The sequence below is a fragment of the Lactuca sativa genome, chromosome 6 (genome assembly GCF_002870075.4).
Source record: "Lactuca sativa cultivar Salinas chromosome 6, Lsat_Salinas_v11, whole genome shotgun sequence".
NCBI lineage: Eukaryota > Viridiplantae > Streptophyta > Magnoliopsida > Asterales > Asteraceae > Lactuca > Lactuca sativa.
Genome location: NC_056628.2, coordinates 51,554,393 through 51,571,620, shown reverse-complemented (window position 1 = coordinate 51,571,620; position 17,228 = coordinate 51,554,393). Strand labels below are relative to the sequence as shown.

General features: G+C 37.9%; 1 protein-coding gene across 1 annotated transcript; it reads left to right on the top strand.

Annotated features, from left to right (window-relative positions):
- Window positions 1-16,205: 16,205 nt before the first annotated feature.
- Window positions 16,206-16,838, top strand: LOC111880918 (uncharacterized). Its single transcript, XM_023877330.1, has one exon. The coding sequence runs from the start codon at window positions 16,206-16,208 to the stop codon at window positions 16,836-16,838; it is 633 nt and encodes a 210-aa protein (XP_023733098.1).
- The last annotated feature ends 390 nt before the right edge of the window (window positions 16,839-17,228 follow it).

Below are 17,228 nucleotides of genomic sequence, written 5' to 3'. Positions count from 1 at the left end.
AGTTGGTTGTGGCACCGAAGGCTTTCCCATCTCAACTTCAAAGACATCAACAAGCTTGTCACCGGCGGTCATGTTCGGGGTCTTCCATTGCTCAAGTTTGATCGTGAACACTTGTGCGCTGCATGCGAAATGGGGAAACAGAGTCGTTAAAGTCACCCATCATTTATAAACACAAAAGTTGTTGAACCACTTGAGTTGCTTCACATCGACTTATGTGGTCCATCATCAATCGAGAGCATTGGCAGTAACAAGTATATTCTTGTTATTGTTGATGATTTCTCACATTTTACTTGGGTATTCTTTCTAAAGCACAAATCTGAGGCAACTCCTAAGCTGAAGATTTTTATCAAGCAGGTCAAAGTACAACTGAGCAAAGTCGTTCGAAACATTAGGAGCGACAATGGACTGGAATTCAAGAACAAAGAATTCGAAGACTTCTTGGCAGAAAAAGGAACCAGTCACAATTTCTCAGCCCCTTAAACACCTCAATAGAATGGAATTGTCGAAAGGCGAAACCGATCCTTGTGTGAGGTGGCCCGAACCATGCTAAGTTTTGCTTCTCTTCCCTTATATTTCTTGGCTGATGCTATTGCTGTAACATGTTTTACGCAGAATAAGTCTTATCTCAACAAGCGTTTCACTCTCACTCCTTATGAGATCATCAACAACAGGAAGCCGAATGTCAAATTCTTCCATGTGTTCGGTTCAAGGTGCTTCATCTTCAACTCCAAAGAACATCGCAACAAGTTTGATGTTAAAGCTGACGAAGGAATCTTTCTGGGATATTCTCTTATTTCAAAGGCATACAGGGTTCTAAATAAATGTTCTAGAAGAATGAAGAAACCTATTATGTGACGTTCGATGACAATTACGTCAAGAAACTAAGGACTACCGAAGAAGCAATTGGAGAGATTTTCTCTCAAACAGGTCAAGTCACAGCCTCAATTACTAATTTATTTGATCAGTTCATAGAATTATTTGATGAACCTGAGAAAGCCACTCTATCGGAAGCTAAGGAAGCAGACAACAAAATCAATCGTCTGAAGCAAATTTTCAAAGATGCAGCCAAACAAATGGGAGAAGAAGAACCAGTTCGAAATGGACCTCCTCAGCATGGCACTTTGGTTGAGGGGGAGAATCAATTCTCTTCAAATCAACAGGACTCACATATTCAGGGGGAGAATCCAATATTTGTAGCACCCGAAAGCCCGGCTACACCCGAAAGTCCTGTAGCACCCGAAAGCCCAACTACACCCGAAAGTCCTGTAGCACCCGAAAGCCCAACTACACCCGAAAGTCCTGTAGCACCCGAAAGCCCAACTACACCCGAAAGTTCAGTAGCACCTGATGATTCAAATGATTCATCATCTATCGAGGGGGAGAATTCCGATATGTTCTATGATGATGATATTCGATCAGAGTTGGAAGAAATGGTCAATGCTGAATTAGATCCATCCTATGATCCAAACTTTCCTCCACTCACCAAATGGACCAGAGATCATCCTGTATCTCAGATAGTGGGTAATGTATGTGTAAAGGTCCTAACCCGATCTCAAGTGAAGGCAAAGCAAACTCCCCTATTCTCCAAAGTAGAGTTATGCATGTTTAATTCTTTCATGTCCTAATTTGAGCCAAAGACCGTCAATATTGCTCTTGATCATTCTGATTGGGTCTAGGAAATGCTAGATGAACTCAATGAGTTTGAAAGAAATAAGGTATGGCGTCTCATTCCAACACTGAAAGATGCCTCAGTCGTTGGTCTCAAATGGGTATTCAGAAACAAAATGGATAAGGAGGGTAATGTGATTCGAAATGAAGCTCGTCTTGTGGTAAAAGGATACTTCCAGGAAGAAGGGATTGATTACGAAGAAACATTTACTCCGGTAGCAAGGCTGGAATCTGTTAGAATATTTCTTGCCTATGCTGCACACAAGAACTTCGACGTCTACCAAATGGATGTGAAGTGCGCTTTTCTGAACGGGGAACATGAAGAAACGGTTTACGTGGAGCAACCTCCTGGTTTCGTGAATGAAAAACATCCAAATCACTGCTACATTCTAGATAAGGCAGTTTATGGTCTGAAACAAGCACCTAGGGCATGGTATGAAACACTAACTAAGTTCTTAAAGATGTCTAAATTCAAACAAGGTTCGGTTGACCCAACCTTCTTTCGTAAAAAGGAAGGTAACCACCTTATGATAGTTCAGATCTATGTCGATGATATAATCTTTGGCTCAACGAATCCTAGCTTAACAGTTGAATTCAGAAAGCTGATGGAGACAAATTTTGAAATGAGCTCAATGGGTCCGATTAACTTTTTCCTTGGTTTAAACATTAGACAGGGACCCGAAGGCATCTTTATCAACCAGGAAGCATATACCAAAACTCTTCTTGCTAAATTCGGATTGATGGGAGATTCAAAGGTCAAAGTCCCTATGGCGTTCAGCACCAAGCTCACACCATCCTTGGAAAAACCGGCAGTCAACATAACGCTATACCACCAAATGATTGGTTCCCTGATGTACCTCACAGCTAGCAGGCTTGATATAATGTTTTCTGTGTGCTATTGTGCTAGGTTTCAAGCGAATCCTCGTGAACCACACATGCTAGCAGTGAAAAACATTCTCTGGTATCTGAAGCGAACCACCTCTCTCGGTCTCTCGTATCTCTCAAACTCAGGTTTCTTTGTTCAAGCCTACTCAGATGCAGACCTTGGAGGATGTGGTTTAAACAGGAAAAGCACTACAGGAGGCTATCAATTCCTCGACGGGAAGTTGGTGAGCTGGCAATCTAAGAATCAAACATGTGTTTCTCTGTCTACAGCCGAAGCAGAATACATTGCAGCCGCTTCTTGCACGTCTCAAGTGATTTGGATCCAAAGCCAACTCCGGGATTATGGACTCAATATGAAAAAGATCCCTCTATATTGTGACTCGGAAAGTGCAATTAGGATCTGTCATAATCCCGTGCAACATTCCAAAACCAAACACATTGCATTGAGGTATCACTTCATTAAAGATCACGTGGAAGACGGAAACCTAGAGATTCACTTTGTTTGTACTACTGATCAACTGGCTGACATCTTCACCGAAGCTCTTCTTGAAGCAAGTTTTAATAAAATTCTACAAGGATTAGGTATGATGGAATCGGAGTCAGTACCAAAAACTCCTTCTCAAAACTAAAAGTTGGAAGCGAAATGAACCAAACGTTCGGTCTATTTCGGGTTCGGTTCGCATAGGTACCGAAATGAACCGAGCGCTCCGGTTCGGTCCTATTGCACTTGTCTTCGCTTATCACTGAAAGGTAATTTCTTTGCTTGTAAACTTATTTGTACACTTATTTCCCAATTATTTTTCTTTTTCAATTTTTTTTTAAACCGAAATGAACCGAGCATTCGGTCTATTTCGGGTTCGGTTCCAAAATTTTTTTTTTGTTGTTTGTTTTATTTTTCTCTTTGAATCAAAATTTCATAAACTCAAAATTTTTTTTTTACTTCTGTTCCTTTTTACCATTTGTGGATGATCAATGGGGCATGTATCGTTCTCACACCTTTTTAATAACTAAGTGTCCCTAGAAGCATGCTGCTGCATGTTGTCCAAAGCCTCAACTGATTCTGAATAAAGCCTTACTGACTTGGTATATACAAACCTTTTTTTCCCCAATTAGGCTATTATATTTATTCTAATCATGAGCTACCTTACTCTCTTCTCATATGAGATAAGAGTTTTCTGCTTCGTCCTTATTTTAATAGCATAGGTACTTTGGTTTCTTTACACCATCTCCAATATTTTTCTCCATCCTATTCGCTTCATACACGTAACCCTTGAGACTCTCAGAAATTACCACTGAGGCTTATGGTTACACAATTTCTGTGTTTATGATCTTAGCTTCGTGCCACTACGTGCTAAGTGAAACCCACAATTCAATACCTATTATGCATTGACGGTGAACAATTAAATTTGCTCTAATTTTCACTCATGAATTAACGAATTCACCCAAGTGGTTGTACCATGAAATCTCTAATTTTTCTTTTTGTGTGATTCTTATGAAATTGTTAAATACCATAACATTTCTTCCCTTAGAATCCAGTTTTATTTTTTTGAGATTTCACCTAAAAGTATTTTCAACATGTCACTTAAATTCTCTTCACACCTACTTGTTCAACAGACCACATTGGTCTCACAAGTACTTCAGTCGAATTTTGTCTTATGTCAAGATCAGGAATTCTGAACTGAAGCGAAAGCCTCCCAAATTAGCCTTATTAAAAAGATGCCTTTCAACACTTTTTAATTAGTGTCTGATCGTAATACAACGGGAAACCACACAGACACTTTAAGGTCTCTCTTGACTTTGAAGGAAGAGATTTGTGCCCGGGATCCACTGTATCGTGTCTTTATTTACAACACAATTTCCCACATATGTGTTGCTTTATTTCTTTTTCTTTGACACTCTATGCACGAAAATCTTTTTGATTGTCCATAAATCTGGTTTCGTTAATCATAAGCTATTTTTAGCGATGGGATTTTATGTTATAAACGAGATGTGGTTAGTAATGTTACACGTGCTTCTCTTGATCTATGACGACAGCTCATACTAAAAGGATTAATTGTTGACTCAGCCGAAAGTCTAATCTCTTTAACATTTCAAACGGCGCTTGAGGGGAAGGCGTGTGAAGCGGAATCGTTTTTGGTATTTCAAACGGCGCTTGATGGGAAGGCGTGTGAAACGGAGCAGTCTTTCTCTCTCCTATGTAATCATCGGGGTTCTAAACTGTCACGTGTCAATCACCTAAGGAAACGCTTCGTTTTTTTTGAAGATTTGGGAACAGATTCTTCTCTCTCTTCTAACCATGGTATAAAAGGTAAATTCTACAGTCCTTTACCTCTTTACTGCACCAAATATTCAGAGAGCAAGAAACGACCACTTTCTCCTACTGTTCATCATCTTCCCCAAAAACTTCTCTTCAATGGCAGACTCCTCTTCAGTTCATGCTACCTCCCACATTCTGTCCATCCATCCTCAACAAAGCCTGATCATTGATCTCACCCCACAAGTCTACGATGCTTTCATATTCCCAATCGTGGAGTGCCTCAAGTACTCTCCACTGGTTCCAGCACTAACCAAGGTCGAACTCGTTCCAATGGAGTGTTTGTCACAAATCTTCTCAACAGCCCACTATGACAAGTCTGTCGATCGAATCTTCTTAGACATTATTGATAACAAGTCCTCCATCTCCAATCAGCGATTCTGTTCGCTTTTAGGGTTTGAACCTGATGAGTCTAGGGTTAACCCTGAATCTATTCCCGTGGGATAGCTGTTCTCCATGTTTTACAACATGGGTTACACTGAAATTCTGACCACCGTTACAAAGTTCAAGAAATCATGCTTACCTCCTTAGTGGAATGGCTTCTTCACTGTGTTGTTCAAAGGGCTATCGGAACGAAGTGCAGGTTCAGATGGGGCGAGCCGACTGTTTATGACAATTCTCTATGGGTTGTACCACGACATCAATCTCGATTATGGATCGGTTTTATGGCAGCAGCTGATTCAGAGCCTTGCGTCCACTTCTCGCCATTCTGAAATCTCTTATGCCAGATTCTGGACGTTGGTCACAAAGTGGGTAATGGACAAGTATCATGTCCTTGTTGTTGCTGATTCTCCACTCTCCTTGATAGGAAATTTCCACACTACGAAGATCATATTGTCTGATTCCTCCAAATTTCAGTTTGTTGGCTCAATCCCTGAGTCAATGTATGCGTGTGTTCCAAAGGACAATCGCATCATCAGAACTTAAAAGGAGTTTCGTCGCTCAGGTCCCAGAGAGCTCACTCCTGAAATGATTCAATCAATCCATGACGCTGACAGGCCTACTCGCAGGGGAAAGAAACAAGACAAGGGAAAAGACAAGAAAGTTGTCAAAGGAGCAAAAGGTCCTTCTCTAAAGAAGCGTAAACCTTCCAAGGCAGCTCAATCCCCTCCACCAAAGAAGAGGAAGACTCAACCCAGGCATAAACTTATCATGCCTCCTCCTCCAGTGAATCTGAGGAAGAGAGTTCAGACTCAGAAGAGTTACTTCGAGGTAATACTCCTCCACGTTCGCCTTCCCCTAAGGTACCTATTTCCTCTAAACATGTCTCTCCTCCACTAATCTCCATCTCTATTTCCATTCCCCCCATAACCTCCACTACTTAAATACCACCCACCTCTATCCCTGTACCACCACCTATTTTCACTGAAGCTACCACAACAACCATCGCTGGCGTTCGAACCAACGTATCTGATACGGGGGCTTCTACTTTAGCATCCGAACCTACTCCCACTAACGAACATACATTCACACCCGAAGTCACTACCACAACCGAGCCTCCACCCTCACCTTCATCTCCCATGCTTTTGATAATGTTGCTGATGTCCCTCATCCTCACCCAAAGGTTGATAGGGAGCTTGTTGAATTCTATCTGAGGTCTGCTCAACCTCAGTATCAGACATTGAGTGCTCAGAAGATCATCAACGTTCGGGTCCTCAAACCGTTTCGTGAGGGGAACTTCATGAACGTTCGGTTCAAAGTGTTGAGGGGTTCTGCTAAAACTGAACACGCTATATCACTTGCTGATCTTCCCAACCTGAATCCACATGATTGGATTATTTTGCATAACATCCTCCTCACCAACGAAGCTGAGTATGGGCCAATCATCGATCACTTCAAAAGAATGCTTGTATGCTACATTATGGAGGTTGCCAAGATGGATCAGGAGATCGCAAGTATCTTCAAGAAGAAGCCTACTATCTCTCCTGTTGGCTCTGCTAGTGATTTGAACATGATGCAGATGGGAAGAATCGACCCGACGCGGAATTTTGTCATGTTCACAAGGAACGAAAGCCAAAAATGCCTGTTCGCCTTGTTAGATAAGCACCTTTACACCACTGCGTGCTTGGAACATATTCTGGGAATCATTCATCGATGCAAACAGAATTCAGCAGATGACAAGAAGTATTTTGATGACATGATCCAGTGGTACATTCGCTTTAGACAGACCATCCTTGCCCTCATTCCATGTTTGTTTGAAACCACAAAGAAAGTTCCTGCAGCTGGACTCAGGAAGCCGAAGTAATAGTCTCGCTCCAATTGACGCAAAAGGGGAGATTGTAGGGTCCGAAAGGTGTTGCGTCTTGGGCTCGCTCTTTAGACCATTTTGTTTCCGGATTGGGCATGTCCATCCGTGAGTTATTTCTAGGGTTTAGTATTTATAGATACTTGCATGCATCTTGGTACGTAAGATTTAGAAGTCGATTATTTGAAAGATATTATCTTTATCGTTTGTAACCCTAATAGCCTCTATAGCAGAAGTTCTTTATCGAGATCTGCTGAGGCTTGAATCTATTGAATCATTCGACATATTTTGATTCATTCTTGTGCTTTATATTACTGTTTAACGTTTTTGTGATTAACCTGTTCAAAGATCTAAACGATCAAAGAGTTCCTTAACTCTTCAATTATGGTTGGTGAATTGAGCTAACAGATATTTATTTACTAACTTACACAAGGGAATTGTCCAGCAGTGTCGAGAAAAAGTATAAAGCAATGAAGTGGGCTAAAGAATGAGATATATCTCAGAGTGCTGATGTCATCTGTTGCACATGTGTTGGTCCCGGAGATCCTCGGTTGGCAAATTTTAGATTCCGTTTGTGGCTTAATTCAGATTCTGGGACAAAAAGAGTCCTAGGGGTATTTTTGGAATATTTAGTTATTCTAACTTTTTTGAGTTATGTTAGGAGTCTAACTCTTTTAGTATATTTTGGAATGTTTTTGTATCAGGTTGTTCTTGTTGGTGACCATTGTCAGCTCGGTCCGGTTACCATATGCAAAAAAGCAGCTCGTGCAGGGTTAGTAGGTCTCTCTCTCTCTCTCTATCTCTCTCTCAGACTCTTGATCGATTCCCATTTCTTTAAAAACATTTTTCCAAAAATCTGCAATGCATCATCTTTGTGAAACTAGCTTAGATGCCTTTTTTACCTCTACATTAGAGGTTCAGTATCAGATGCATCCATCACTTTTTTACAGCATTGCAGCATTTTATTAACCTTTACATGTGGTTTGTCTAATATTCTTGTAGATGGGACAATATCTAGTTGATGTAAGCACCTTTCATGTTGCATATATGTAAATTCCATTTAAAGGTTAATATGGTAAATTAGCATACAAACACAAAATTTTAGCTGTGAGATAATGCTAATTTATGCTTTTAGATGATCATAATCATTGAATCGTAACAAAGAAATTCTAAATAGTAAATACTACTATAATTGTAAATAATTTTGGAGTTTTTAAGGAGGCTGACTGATAGAGTTGTTGAGGTTTGAATGTCTGTTCTTGAACATGTCAAGCTTTCTATGTTATCCAATCCTTTCAGACCAGAATCTCCTAAGTTAATTGGTAATTCCTAATTTATTATTATTATTATTATTATTATTATTATTATTATTATTATTATTATTATTATACAATTCCATTATTTAGATACTTACTTGATATATATATATATATATATATATATATATATATATATATATATATATGCTTTTTTGTTAGGTGATCTATGTGACCGACTGTTGGATTATGATGAAACCATACGCCAAAAGTTGGTTGCAGTGGTGTCTCACATTGCATGCAATGAGTTATCTTCTATTGCTACCAAATCCATAAAGCTTGTAGTTGATCGACTTCATGACAAATCTGTAATTATATATAAACTCTCTTTTCTTACTTTCCAACAAGAAATAACAATGCACTTTGTTAGTTTGTTTATATAATACTTTTAGGTATGTTTCTTTCTAGTCAAAATAAACAAGAAAGTGTTTGTAAAAGACTAAATCACTAAAAGACCATTTTACCCTTACATTTCTATTTTGCAGGATAGAAACACAGTAGTTTTGGATCGACACCTTCTAGCAGAAGATATCGTGTACGTGTTCTTGTGTTGCTATTGTGGATTCGGGAACATCCTTACTTATTGGTCTAACTGTATATATATCTCACGTGAAGCTTCTGTTAGAACTATTAATCTTAGGGATTTCAAGTTTTTCATATTTCTTATATCTAATTAGTTTGTAAATTTATGTTACAACTTCTATTGATTTGTTTTATCTTTCCATCGAATGATTATTTGTATGACATTAATTTTACGCAATGGATTGTATTTTTTGTATATTATATTTTATTTTCTATTATGACACATTAAATGAAAATTTAATTTGAAAATTAGTAACTCTATCAGTAATATTTTTTATAACATTTAAAATTACGATACGCTAAAATGTGTGTCATCTTTGTTTATGATATGGCCTTTCTTGACAGGGGCTTTAACAATACGCAATGCGAGTTTAAACGCGCGTCGTAAATTTACGACATGCAAATGTGTGTCATCGTCTTTGTGACATGGCCTTCCTTGACACACATTGTGTGTCGTAAGCACATGTCGTAAATAGACGACGCACAATAGCTTGTTGTCTCTCGTTATAACAGGGCCTTCCTTTACACGCATTTGTGCGACGTCTGAGCGTTTTACGAGATGCATTGCGCATCGTAAAATGCTATTTTTCTAGTAGTGAATATAAATAGTGCATCTACGCACCGTGTTTTGTAAATGATCTTGTAACCCTACATTGCCTTTATAGTATCAGTTCTTAATCGAGCTCTTCCAAGGCAGTGCTTTTAATCATCCGGCACAACTTTGTTCTCCATTTATGGTGTTTGATTTCTCTATCCGTTTAAATCTATCGATCTTATAAGTTTTATTCTCATCAATTGGCATCAGAGCAGGAGAATGTGTAATTTATATGCATCTCTTATGTTAAAAGAGCTATTAGGGTTTCCGCTTTTATTAGATCTATTCTCTGTCGTCTTTATCGTTTTTAACGACTGTTGATGTTGAATCTAGATTTCGATTCTACCCTTAACCCAGTTTACACATCTGGTTCATTATAGGTTTTTTTAATCGAAATCATGCATTAAGAAGATTCTCATACACTTTCATTCAACATGTCTAGCAATATTGATTCTACAACAAGAATCTCAATTCTTTTTCTACGTGAATATGAGGTGTGGGCGCTACACTTTGAGGATTACGTTCAAGGACTTGAAGATCATGTTTCCTTGATATGGGAAGCCATGACGGTGTAGACCTTTGAACATACTGGTACAAGAAAAGTTGTTAAAACTCAAGCCGATTACAATAATCTTCTTCTTGAAGTAAAAGATGTCCCATAGGACGAGAAAGACAAGCTAATCAGTAACATAAAAGCGATGAGGATAATCAAATTCATTTTTCCTTCAGACACTTTTCATCTGTTGAGTGCATGTGAGACAACAAAAGAGATATAGGACAAGGTCAAAGAGCTCTATTCTTGTGATGTCGATCTTGAGCATTTCATTCACACGCTGCTTCTCTTGGAATTCGGAGCTTTTGTCCAAAAGCTTGAGGAGAAACTTGACCAAACGTTCCACCAATACAATCATCTTTTAAGTAGGATGGTGAAAAATAAGATTGGATGGGAACTGATTGAACAAAAGGTCACATTCATGAACGGTTTGAAGCCAGAATGGAAAACTGTGTTGTCAATGGTTAAAGTGCATGAGTAGTTCAAAACCTACACTTGAGCGAAGCTTGTGGGAATTATTAGGTCTCACGAGGACGAAGTTACTAAAGAAGCGAAGATTGTTTCTGGGATGGGTTCTGTGGCATTAGTCGCAATGAACAAGCAGGTTGTAGAAGAAGAAGGTTCGGAGACGGATCTCTCTGACTATGAACTCTAAAAGGAGGATTATGCACTGATGGTGTCTAACCCTAGGAAGTTCGCCAAAAAGAACGTTGTACGCAACAAAAATAGAAACAGGAAAGGAGGTTACAGCTCTGAGTACACAAATGGTGAGAGTGTCAACAACCCTCAAAAGGAAGAAGTGAAAAATGATGGGAAGCTGGTGGGAGATTCAGGATATGACTGTAAAGACTGTCATGGAAAGAATCATTTAACAAAAGGGTGTATCTTGAAAAGGCTCAATGAGAAAAAGGATGAAGGAGAAGAAAAATATGAAGCTTATAATCTTATTATCTTTGGAAGTTAGAGGAGCTCAAGAAAAGGAAGAATGTTGATAATGCTAAACCTGCTTTGATTGTGCACGAAAATGACGATGAGTTTGGAAGAGTTGAAGTTTGGTCAACTGACTCGTAGGATGACGAGGTTCGTAGACCGACACATGGCAAGTGCTTTGTTGCAAAAGTTGGTGCTTCGGAGTACAAGGGAAAATTCTTTATGGTCAACAATGATGTTTCGGAGTAATGGGGATACACTACTGGCAGTTACTTCGTTGTGAAACTCGTCACAAAGCAGATCAACAAGTGTGAGAATATGATAAGCAAGGTAAAATCTATTCTCGAATCTTTAAATATTCATGTGTCTCAGTATGAAACTGAACTAAAAGACTTAACATTCATAGTTTCTAGTTTAAGTGATTGTTTAAAGAGAACCCGTTTAAGTAATACTAACTTAACTGATCAAATCAGCAGGGTAACATAAAAAATTAATGAGAGGCAAATGTGGATTGAGAAATTAGAGTTAGAGTTATCTAGATCTTGGGACGATTTAACTTACTCACAAAGATACAACTTAGGGCTTTTAAAACAACAAAATATTTTGTGTTTGATTGCTAAACGTTTTTATTCTAATATCACTCTTCTGCACATTGATTGTGAAATAAGGAATAAAACCCATTAAATGATTTTGCCCTTTCTAGAAATTAAAGAGGATGAAATCGATGTAGACTGTTTCAAATGCGAATCCATCATGTCATCTAGCGAAGTCTATGATGCTTATAAAATCGGATTGGAAAATATTGAATCTTATATACAGTCCAAAGAGCATAAAAACATGCGAAAACAGATTTTGAGCGAAAAAAGATCAAGAGCAAATTAAATCTGATACTTTACAAAAATTTTACTTTTTATGCACTAAATTGAGTTCAGATAATACACTTAACATTCAAAATGTATCTAAATTTGATGATGATAGTGACATGAGTGAGATCTCTATGAAGGATGAGGTTGATTGCTTAGAACTTGTTAAAATCGAACCTAAACCTGGAAAAATTTTGATTTCTAAAAATTCCGTTTAGTATGTTCACTTGTCTGAAAATGGTACAAAAATTTTAAAATAAAAAGCAATTGTTTTCCCAAAGGTTCAAGCTATTCCGAACCAGTTCTTTTCAACCTCAGGTCTTAACAAAAATTAGACCAAAGAACTATCGTCCCTCGTAGAAGAAGACAACGCTGATGGGTGTGATGAATTTTTTTGGGTCTGCCCCTATTGACAATCGAGGTGAAACCAAAGGTCTCTAAGAAATGACCTCTTAGAAGATGAATGGAAGATATGTAGCAGAACATTTGAACAAAGCAAATTCTAGATACAAAACAGGAAGTCCGAGTGGAACCAAGAATGTTCCATGTGATGTGTCATCTGAAAAGTCTGAAATCCCTATTAGGAAAACAAAACCTAGGGCTAATCTTCATAAGTCTGCTGAGCAATTCGCTGCTCAGAAATGTCAAAGAAATGCTAGATATAATAAAGATCTCTAAGAAAGAAATCATTTCCAGCAATCCAAAAATCTTAACATTGTTCATTAAGAAAAATCAGCAAATCTGAGTGTGAAAGTATCTTCAAATCAGAATCCTAAAAGTGTTTCAAAAACTCAGTCATTGTCTTCTCTGATTTCAAAATCAACAGTCTCTCACAAACCACAGTTTCAAAACAAGCAAAATATTTTGAGGAAACAAAACCAAATGTTTGACAATCTGCTAAAATATCGAAAGATATAAAAGGCAAAGAGAAGGTTGTTTCGGAGTCAAAAATTCATTTCAAAAACTCCGAATCAAAATTTAAATAGGAAAAGATGGTTGAGAAAAGGATTTTCAAGCAACGAGTTAAAGATAATAAAAGAAAAACCTCTTTTCAAAAGAATCCTAAAGACGAAAATATCATTGTTTTTAAAATCACTAAGAAAGATAGTTCCACTCTGATTAAACGATCTTTCTTATTTGATGAAGCAATAACATTTCTTGTATCTTTGAAAACCTCATGTGGATCCAAACAACTGTGGGTTCCTAAATGACAAAACTGCACAAATGGTCCCTGTGGTTTACACAAAATTGCCACTTTGGTCCATAAAAGTTTTGTCTAGCACCACAAGTCCAAAGTTTTCATTTTCTTGCATATTTGGTACAATGTGTTAACTTCTGTCTATTTCCCTCTGTTAAGTTATGTTTGACTAGTCAAATCAGGGGTATTTTGGTCATTCCCTATTTACGCCCCTTATTTTATATTAACACAGGAGAGTTCGTATGTATGCATTGCCATACGGATAATATCGAGCCTTATTCACATTTATAGTCCTTAAAAACCATGAGTCGATACAATTTCCCTCCTCATTGACTGAGGATCAAGAACCCTAAATTGATTACCAAGGTTGATAGCTTCAATCAGGCGAGTTTCGTAGTGAATGCATATACCAATGTGGCACTTAAGGTTGTCAAGCACGTCATTCGACCCAAGGGTGGTTTATGGTACGTAATTTTGTTTTTGATCATTTTGTTGATTTTCTTACAAGAAATCATACCTTCTGAAGTTTTTTTTGCTCTTGTGTTGAAGATGGACACCCTACATTGTTTACCATCAAGCTACATCATGGAGGTGAGTTCACTAAGTTTCCAAATGTCAACTACATTGAGGGTACTGTGACGTACGTAGATATGGTGGATATAGAAGAGTTTTCTATTCACGAGATGGATGCGATTATGAAAGGGTTAGGATACTCAGTTCTTCCAGTTATCTACTATCATTTTCGAGTGCCAAAGGGAGACATGCATTTTGGGCTACGGGCCCTAGGAAATGATGATGATGTCCTCAATCTTTCCCAGTATGTGAAGGAGCATAAACTGATAAGCGTTTACACCGAACATGGTATTACTAACTTGCTTACTTACTTTATGGCTCCTAAACCTGTAAGAAAAGTTATTATTGAGCAATTACAGGAGACTGATGAACATCAAACCCCCCAAACTAATAACCAAACCAGTGGCATGCCACAAACATGCATACCACCTGTGATAGCAAATGAAGCTGCTTTAGCCTTGTCGATATCCCCTGAATATAATAAGAAAAGGGAATTTATCAAGGACAAACCATTGTCATCATGTATTAAGAAATTGGTGATGGATGATGTTAGTGTTGATAGAATTGGTGGGAATAAGGATGATGCAGCTAATGAATTTGACCACGGATTTAATGAATTTGATGAGGAATGTAATGATATTAACCAGGATTTTAATGAATTTCATGAGGCATGTAATGATATTGACCAGGGATTTAATGAATTTGATGAGGCAGCTAATGACTTTGATATTGCGTTGTACCAACAAATTTTACAGTCTAATAAACAAAATGTAGATGATGAGGTTAATGAAGGTGAAGAAAATGCAGTTAATAAGGAAGTCACTGAAGAATAGAATCATGATAGAAATGAAATGAATGATGAGAATGTAGAGATGAGAGATTTTGCAGTTGATGATGGAAGTGAAGATAACATAGAGACTGATGAAGACAATCATGAAAGAAGTGATGAGAGTGAGGACAGTGATGATAGTGATTTTTGGGTGGATGAAGACAACATAATCCCTGATATAGAAGTAGATATGAGGGATTTTTACATGAATATAGATCTTGAAGCAGAATTTCTTGAAAAAAGATTATCAAAGCATAGAGAGAATGATAATGATGAGGTTAATGAAGAGTTGGATGTTATAGATAATGATCAATGGGATTCATTGGATGAGGGTTCTGATATAGATAGGAAAAGAAGAGTTGTAATAAAGGAATTGGGGAAGGAGACTAGGTGCTCTCTAGGTGAGATACACAAGGTAACTTTTAGGATAGGACAAAAATATAAAAATAAGAAGGAGTTAAAGGAAAAGATACAATTGCATGCACTGGAAACAAGAAGGAATATATTCATTGTGAAAAACGACAAAATGAGGTTAAGGGCAATCTGTAAAGGAACTGTAGACTTTAATGATGGTCATGTGGGTGAACCTACCCCTTGTCCTTGGGTGATACAAGGTTCTAGGTCAGATGTAAATAGTAATTGGTTCATAAAAACTTACAACCATGAACATAAATGCCTCCAGACAAGAAAAGTTAGATCTGCAACAGCAAAGTTTATCTCTAAGCAGATAATGGACCAGATTGAATCCAACCTAACAATCCCAGTCGGAGCTCTTCAAGAACAACTTCAAAAGGATTATCAAGTTGGATTCTCTATTCACAAGGTATTCAGGGCCAAATCTACTGCAAAAAAACTTGTCCAGGGTGATTACAAAAAGCAATATGATGTTCTTAGAGATTACATCCTGGAGTTGCAGTCCACTAATCCAGAAACCACTGTGAAGTTAGAGTTTGATTCAGAACCCAACCTAAGTGCTACCTCAAGAAGGTTTAAAAGGATGTACGTGTGTTTGGGTGGAATAAAGAAGGGATTTAGAGCTTGCCTGAGGGATTTTCTAGGTTTTGATGGGGCATTTGTGAAGGGACCTTTCCCAGGAAAAATTTTAACTGCAGTTGGGGTAGACTCCAATAATGGAATATACCCCTAGCTTATGCCATTTTTGAAACTAAGAACACTGACAGTTGGAAGTGATTTCTAGAGTGTATTGCAGGTGATTTGGACCTATATGCAAACTCAAATTTCACATTTATAAGTGACAGACAAAAGGTTTGTAATTTGTTGTTTATATTTGACATATTTGGATGTACTATATTAACTATGTTTTAATTCCTTTATAAGGATTGCAGACTGCCATTTCTTAGTTGTTCCCATGTGCTGAGCACAGGTTTTGTCTCAGGCATATACATGACAATATGAGAAAAACATGGAGAACTAATGAGTACAAGGAACACTTGTGGAATTGTGCTACAGCAACAACAGTACTAGAGTTCAATCATAGGATGCAGCAATTCAGCTCATATGATGTAGAAGCTTATAATTGGTTGAGGCAGATTCCCCCACAACATTAGGCAAGAAGCCACTTCACAGGTATATACTTCATCTTCCAAATTTACCCTTTTGTGTTGGTATATGTTTGATCCTTTTGTATTAGTATATGTTTGATTTTGACAATATTGTGGTGTTTTTAGGCAGAGCAGTTTCAGATATGCTTCTGAATAATCTTTGTGAAGTTTTTAATAGCAAATTGATTGAGGGAAAGGACAAGCCACTGATAACCTGCTTGGAGTACATTAGGGAGTATATGATGAAAAGAATATGCAATGTCATAAAGGTGCAAAAGAAGTGTGTTGGTCCACTAACCCCATCTGCAACAAAGATCATGGAGAAGAATGTGAATTGGGCATCTCAGTACATAGTTAGGTGGAATGGGTCAGATAAATACCAAGTGCAAGGGCCATGGCAGGATCAACATGTTGTTGACATGGTTGAAAGAGTATGTAGTTGTAGGAAGTGGGAATTAACAGGACTCCCTTGTAAGCATGTCATTGCAGTCCTAAATGACAAAGCAGATAATCGTGAGGAAGTTGGAGAACTGCACACTTATGCCCACAGGGTGCACTGTCTAGAAACATGGAAAGCAGCTTATGTGTACAAGGTAGAGCCTATTAAAGGTCGAGCAATGTGGCCTATAAGTGAATTCCTAATTAAAATCACCCCTCCTCTACACAAAAATCAGCCTGGAAGGCCCAAGAAAAAGAGGAGGCGATCTGCTGAAGAGAAAAGCTAGAAGAAGGGAGACAATGTTGCTAGTGGTAGTGGGAGTCAAAGCCATATTGCTAGTGGGAGTGGAAAGCTTACAAGAAAGTTTATCAAAGTAACTTGCAGCAAGTGTAAAATTAAAGGGCACAATGCTAGAACTTGCAAAGGTCAAGGGGGTAAGTGATTGGATTTCAATGGATTTTGATGTTTGTAGGGGTATAAGTGTCTTTTTGGGATAATGTTATGTTTATGTGTATTGTATGTTTACTACTTTCTGTGTTTTGGGGTTTAACCATTTTGGATGTTATTTTTGGTACTTGATAGTGTACCCCTGTGATGTATGGGAACAATTTACACTGGATTTGATGAAATTGTGATACCCTCCTGTAATGGATTATGTTATGTTTAATGTCTTGAT